The following is a 7500-nucleotide window of genomic DNA, read 5'->3' as shown; positions in this document are numbered from 1 at the left end:
ATTGAGATGAAAGTTGAATCGTTGTCAATTGATTTTGATGTGCAATTATGACCCTGGGAACACTTTGGAGCGGTTTTCAATTGAGTGTCGAAAGTAATTAGCGAATTGCTTTGGTTTTGCATTACTTAAGACAGTGATTGGTTCAAAGTTGTCGCGCCACTTTTTTAACCAATTAGAAGTGAAACCCAAACCAATTGTGGCTCGCGCGTGTACATTTTCCCGCGCTTTGTGTCGGCTACGTGTAATTACTTCGAGTTTGATTGGTTTACTGGATTGTCTCCATCCTTTTTGATTGGCCAAAGTAATTACTTTGGTTTTGGTTTTACGACACTCGATTGAAACTCGCTCTGTCCAGGAATATTTCACTCAAATTGGTGGCTCCTGAGAATTTAGTCTCCAGCCTTGGGATTTTATTATAACGATGACAACCGACATTTTGAAAAATGGCTCACATCGCATCGGACCCGGAAAATAACCACATAGGAAGAAAGCTACCTACAATGGCAATAAGGTTAGGCTTTTTAATTGAGAATTTTTCATATAATTATCTTCGTAAGCCTTTTATCGGGATTCCCATACAAATTCTTATATTTTTGTTGGCTATGCTCACACTGAGCTTGGTGCGCCTGTGGTTTGACTTTTCCGAATTTTACCGGTGATGCCGATTGATACGACTAAACAACATTGTGCATCCTATGGAAACGTTCTTAAGTCGTCTTGTTATAGGGATCGGTTAAAATGACGTCATTTTATGATATGCCGAAGCGTGCACAGTTTACAGACTGGACGAAGAAAAAAAGAGAATTTTAGTCGAAATCACGGAAACATTACATAGAGAGCTTCTTAAGAGCCTAGCAAAGGCATCTGGATGGCTTTTGTGGAAAAATATGGCAATCGTAAACGGTATTCTTGTCAAATAAAAGTGAGCTTCTTTGTTGCCTAAACATCATTATTACTTTGTATCCCGGGGGGGACAGAAATGTTCAAATGTTTAATAATTGATGATAAGTCGCAGTCTTTTCCCGACCTGTTAGTCTTCCCTTTTCTTTGAATGTCAGTTTATTTTTGTAAATATCAGAGCTGTCAAGCAAAGAAAATATTTGTTTTTGTTTTCAAATTGATGAGCAAGAAACTAATAAATGCTCATCTCTCTAGCAGGTGTATGTCCTCAAATTTTTCCCGTAGTCTTGTTTACAGCCTTAAATTTTTTTCTCTTTTTTTACGTACAACCGACATTTCTCAAAGACGGTTTTGAGCGTGGTCATTCTGATACTTTCAATCCATTCACTCCTGAAATATCCTTCAATTTCAATAAAACGGTCCACTTCAATGTTTATAAGTGGAAATCCAGTTTTTAGGCGGCATCATATCTAATGAGAGTCTCAGCAGTACAGTTTTCGTAAAATGTCTTTATGCGCAATTTCGTTATGAAAAAAAAATGTACGAAAGTTATTTCCTTCAGTTGCTGGGATAAAATATTATCTCAGTGGAATCGTACCTGGCATGTAATATACTAATGAGCACTTAAATAAATACAGCTGTCATTTTGACTAAGAATTGCATATATTCTATATAATTTAGGAACTTATATTTATAGATGCATCATCAGAGTGTTTCGGTGAAGCTTAGCCTGAACAACGAACTGATACTGAGAAAACTGAACATCGCACATGAAACCAAAAAAAAAAATCCTTAAGAGAAAGTTGTTTAATGATGCTTTTTAAATTTTTAGTTCGCATTTAAATTCAGTTTGAGGGAACTGAATTAGGTCAATCGGGAAGAATAATCCAGGAACTATGGAGTTCGCATGTTTTTGGCAAACTTATTAAGTCATCTGCCACCAGGGAAAAAAAAGCTTGAAACGATTTTCATAGTCGAAACACACTTCTTATACACCGACAACAGCTCGAGACAGCTGTAACTGCGTAGTAAACAATAATGGTCACTTCTTTCGATTTTAACCATTCTCTGAGCTCAACAGCAAGCGTCTCCACTGATCAAACACGCGAGGATGGCAGAGGAAACACCATCGCGGGTATTGTGTTAATAGCAAGCGGTCTCATTGGTTGTAGTTTGTCACTCTTGGCACTTGGAAGAGACTTTTTCTTGGGGAAAACCCTCCCTGCCATCTTTATTGGAGCGTTGGTATGGGTCGACTTCATCGGGGTCTTTTCGACTGCAGTTCTTGTCTTCAATGGCCTTGTTCAAGGCGAGAAGTGGCTGTCAGGTTCCCCTCAATGCGCCATACAGGTTTGCCTAATTACCGTATAATTTTATCACCCCAAAAAAGAGAAAAGAGTGGTAGGAAATTAGGCAATATCATCCTATAACATAAAAACGTTTATTGCTCCTGTGAAATTAAAGTGTAGCTTCACGTACTTGTTGATATCCCGAACTATTTGCATAACTTCTGGTTTTATCAAAAGGACTTGATAATGTAAAATGACCACCGTACAGAGATTCTAAAAGCTAATGTTGCGAAGGTTAGCCCTTCGTCAGAGCGAATAGAGGAATTGTGGGTTATGTGTAGTTTTTATAGTAGAGTAGGAGCTACGCTATCGGTGGTAAAATGGCAACGTGAAAAACAGGAAACATCAGTTAAATGAAAAGCGTTCGTTAATACCGTGAGGATTAAGGGTGCCGATTTGGACGATGAATTTTAATTTTGTTCCAGATTCTTGCGGCTTTCCGTCGTACCTTGATGTAGGGGTGTTTTTGGAGTGGTTAGGGAGATTAAAATGACGAGCGACTGGCATCATGCATCCATGGCGACATGCATCCTTGTCATTCTTCTCAACATCGCGAAGTGTTAGCGGAATCGGTCGCCTAGACGCCTACCTGCCTCGCCAACGTATAATTTATTGCATAACGTACAGGTTATGCAATAAATGACATTTGCGGAGGTACATGTGAAATGATCGGTGATCTTAACAGATCGCTTAGATCTCGATATTTTGCTAGTGTTAAGAGTGAAAGGACAAGTTTTGCATCGTGAGCGTGCACATTTGAAAGTGCCGGGTTGCTCGTTAGTTTTGAGTGCGCTTCTAACTAAAAAGTTGCCTACGTTTTTGTCGCTTTTGAATGGAATTAGTGGAGGTTGCGAAAAGATTCTACCAGTCTCGGGATCATTTTGGAGTAATTTAAAGTTATTAAGAATGATACTTTTGACTGCGTGATTATGAGGATGAATGGATTTCCGTCCTTGTTATCTTTTTGTGATGATTGTAGTGCTAACTGTCGATCAAACTGTTGGGCCCGCTTTGACCACAGAGACAGGATAGCCACGTTTTTCGAAGAACTGGAACATCTCCTCTGCTTTGCTGGAAAAATCGGAGTCATCACTACATAGACGTCGAAGTCTAAGAAATTGAGAATAAGGAATGGAGTTCTTGGCATGTGATGGATGTGACGATGAATACAACAAATAACTGTGAGAATCTGCGGCCTTTCCCTACATCAAGGTACGACGGAAAGCCGCAAGAATCTGGAGCAAAAATTCATCTTCCAAATGGGCACCCTTAATCCTCACGGTATTAACGAACGCTTTTCATTTAACTGGTGTATTCCTATTTTTCACGTTGCCATGTTACAATGTTGACTCTTTTGCATTTCATCCCTTGGCCTCTATTTTTTTGTATAAATTGTAATAAATATAAATAAAGAATAAAGAAATAAAATATAGCGTAGCTCCCACTCTACTATAAAAACTACACATAAGCCACAATTCCTCGATTCGCTCTGACGAAGGGCTAACGTTCGAAACCTCAGCTTTTAGAATCTCTGTACGGTGGTCAATTTACATTATCAAGTCCTTTTGATAAAACCAAATTTTCTTATACTACTTCCCCACCGACCCAGCACCACAGTTTCTTTAGAAACTACCCCCTTCATTCATTTACATAACTCTTCTCCATCGTACGCTAACCTATAAATCAGTTGATCATTCGAAGAACAATATCTATCTTCCGTTGCGGCGCTTTGAAACCTGCCACCCGGGCAAAAACTCACCGGGGGCTTTTATTCCTGTAAAATAGATAATTATTACTGAGGCGTGCAGCATTATTGGATATAATTATCTATTATAATTACTGATCGTCATCCAAACCCATTGTTATATCACCGAATGTCGCCGCCCTTTTTTATTTTTGTGGAAAACAATAAATCAAACAATTCGTGACCTTCAATGGATGCTTTTATTCAAGGTAACGGTTTCTTAAGCTATTGTGTTCATGTGTATAAGGCCCTGTTTACAAGCAGGTAGGGTAACCCTACTGCTAGGATTACCCTAGCAGGAGGGTCAAAGATAGCCCGGGTTTACAAGCAAAATTACACAGGTAGGGTTACCCTACCACCTGGGACAACTTTGTGTGCTTTGTAACCGCCAGCATCGCAAACACAATGGAAACCTCTAAAAGGTTGTCCCGGATAGGCGAGTTGTCCCTAGAAGAGCATTTTTTACAAGGCAGCTAGGGTTACCCTAACGCTAGGGTAACCCTAGCACTCAGATAGGGTTACCCTAGCGCCAGGGTACCCAGGGGGTCAGTGGACCGGTCCGTGGACCGGTCCGTAAGGCAGTCCATGGACCCGGTCCGTAGTGGGGTCCATGGACCGGGGGTCAGTATTTTCGGGTCACCCACTTTGCTATACTTTGGTCTGGGTTTTTGGATTTCAGTTTGCTCTGAGTGCTGGGCAGGAACACAGGAATTTGAGGTTTAAAACTTCATTTATCTTTACAACGGGACGAATCGGATCATGAATTCTTACAGCATATGGAAGATATTAGTAAAACTAATAACGGGGGATTGTGCCATTTGCGTATCAAAAGAAAAGTTGTTCTGGTATACAAGAATTTAACAAATGTAGAGCGTTACCCAGTTGCGCTGTATAAGAAATACTTGTCTCACGTGCTAAAAGAAATCAGTGACAACGCATTTTATTCGCGGGCACTGCCAAAACCAAAAGGGGATGTGTGGTATTATAATAAAGCGAAGGGAAGAGAAACTTTAGGGAACGTAGTAAAGAATATCATGCGAAAAGCAGGATTTGAGGGGCATTTCACAAATCATTCTCTTCGGCGAATTTGTGCCACTCGATTGTACGATGGTGGTGTGCCAGAACAATTGCAAGTTATTGTAGAAACCACTGGTCACCGATCATGTGATGGAGTTAGGGAGTATAAATGTACCTCGTCAGCATTTAAACGAAAAGCAAGTGAAATCTTGCAGGGAACGACTCCTAAGAAGGTTGAAATTGATGCGAAGGAAAAAGAGGAAAACCTGATTAACACTGAATGATATTGAACAAAAAGTAGAAATGGAGTTAGGGGAAAAAGTACTAGTTGAGGAAAAGCAGAACGAAGGTTACACTCAGTCAGTCAGTCGTAATTGTACTAATAGTACAAAGATTGCTATTTCATATCAGTAAGAAACTTTGTCACTGTAAGGTGTGCACTTAGTAAAATTTAAACATGTTTGCGTTGAAGTACGTCTCCCTGAACAGAACTTCTTGTGGTCTATATATTTATTTTAGGAATCTTTCTAAGTTGAGGTCTACAATACACGATGGCATCCGAGAACTTTCACTAAAAAAATTACTGGGCGAAAACGGTAACAGGTAAATCCAAAGCGGTTTATAGCAAGCCATGGCCAGTTGCAATATTGTTGAAATATATTGCCGCAAGCAAGCTGCAATATTAAAAATATTGCAGTGCAGTCAGCGAATATGCACTACAATATTAAGCGTTTTAGCTCGTTCAGGATTACCCATGATAATTTCCCTGCCACCAAAAAAGGCCGCACCCGTTTTTCTCACATAGTATGCATTATTTTTCTCTCGGCATTCGGTGATGTAATGCAGACAGAAAACAATGGGTTTGTAGGACGATCAGTAATTATATTATTATTATAATCCGTCCAGACAAGAGAAAATAAAGGGGGAAGAGAGGGCATCCCCCATACATTCCTTTTCCATAGGTAATATGTTTCAAGCAAGAGATTATGAATTCATAATCTCTTAGTTTCAAGTTATTTTATTTTTTTATTTTTTTTTTTAAAATTTATTAATTAACAGCAGGAACCCATGACCCGGAGCCTACAACTCTACTGTTTTCGTGTAACGGCGTTTTCACAGACCGATTTATTTTTAGATTGAATTTCGCGCGAATGAGACTCCCACTGAAGCCCGATGACCAATTACAAGAAATTAAGCTGACGTCATAGGGTCACCGAACCGGAATTGCCTTTGTTTTTTGACCTAATTCTCGGCAAGGGCTAGTCTAAAAATAAACCTACTTGTGAAAACGCCGTTTCACAGACGCTGTATGGAAGTTGCACTCTCCAGATGGGCTCCTGTTAACATTCAACAGTTACTAACAAATGTTCTTACTTACAATTTCAATACATTAAAATAACCGCCACAATTACACAAACTATTTACTCAAGACTAATCTTACTACGACATAGAAAAGAAAAGGGGTCAAAATAAATCTCAAGAGTGTGCTAAAAGCAGTCTTCGATGTCCAGGAAATATAGAGGACTTAAGGTTAAGTAGTAAAACATGGGAAAGGAAGCGTGTCAAAAATTAGGTTAATTAAATCACAAGATTCACATATGGTCTACAAGAGGTTCCCCTTTTTGGCGTCCCTGCTGTTTAATTCAATGTCATAATTTGAATTCAGAGAATAACTCAAGTTATTTTTTAGATCGACTCCCTCGCTGTACATATCCCAAGGAGATTAGGAAACAGCAGGAGGCAACAGCCAATCATATGGCGGGAATGTGTTCTCTGAGCGTGGGATATCCACGCGGAACACATTCCCGCCATATGAATGGCTGTTGCGTAATCCCCTTGGGATATGTACCGCGTGGGAGTCGATCTAAAAATGACTTGAGACATATTACCTATGGAAAAGGGTATTATGGAGGATGTTCTCTCTTCCCCTTTTTTTTTTCTCTTGGTCCAGATGAATTATGCGTCTGTAGTGTTATCCGTCTAGTGTAAAGTCGAGACGAAGTAAGTAAGACGCATAATCCGTCTGGTTGCGGGCAAACATTTTCACTACGTCTGTTAAATTTCGTCTCGTATTAAGACTGGCACAAGACGTGGGCGAACTATCTAGATTAGTGCGTCTTCGAGGTCGTATTAAAGTGGATGATAGTTTGTGTCTTGTGCCCGTCTTTGACTACACGAACTTAACAAAGGAAGAAAAAAGTTTTCCCAAGTTCGGCTCAGGCGAATTATGCGTCTCTATTATAAAAACGGTCAATATTTTTGTAAATCGCAAGACCGGCAAAGATCACAAACGGTCAGTGGTTAAGAGACTGAGTTCGTAATAAATTGAGAAATTCCTTCCGGCCCATGAGATTGTCGTTGATTATGAGGATATTCTCCAGGTGTTATTGGATACAATTGTCTCACCATACTGCTAGGACTGAAGTTATCGAAATGGCGCATACTCGCTATAACGTTGTGAAGGAAATGAGAACTATTAACCCCGGTTAA

At 39.7% G+C, this 7500-nt stretch overlaps 1 protein-coding gene and 1 pseudogene across 1 annotated transcript in view; both read left to right on the top strand.

Annotated features, from left to right (window-relative positions):
* Nucleotides 1-1637: 1637 nt before the first annotated feature.
* The window catches only part of LOC138050717 (prostacyclin receptor-like), an 8304-nt gene continuing 2441 nt past the window's right edge, over nt 1638-7500 (top strand). Inside the window, exon 1 of the mRNA XM_068897019.1 lies at nt 1638-2250. Coding sequence (XP_068753120.1) covers nt 1939-2250 — 312 coding nt within the window. The 5' untranslated portion in view covers nt 1638-1938. The remainder of the gene's footprint in view (nt 2251-7500) is intronic.
* Nucleotides 4604-5294, top strand: LOC138051084 (uncharacterized; annotated as a pseudogene).

The sequence above is a fragment of the Montipora capricornis genome, chromosome 6 (assembly GCF_036669925.1).
Source record: "Montipora capricornis isolate CH-2021 chromosome 6, ASM3666992v2, whole genome shotgun sequence".
Taxonomy (NCBI): domain Eukaryota; kingdom Metazoa; phylum Cnidaria; class Anthozoa; order Scleractinia; family Acroporidae; genus Montipora; species Montipora capricornis.
This window is presented reverse-complemented; position numbering and strand designations above follow the sequence as displayed.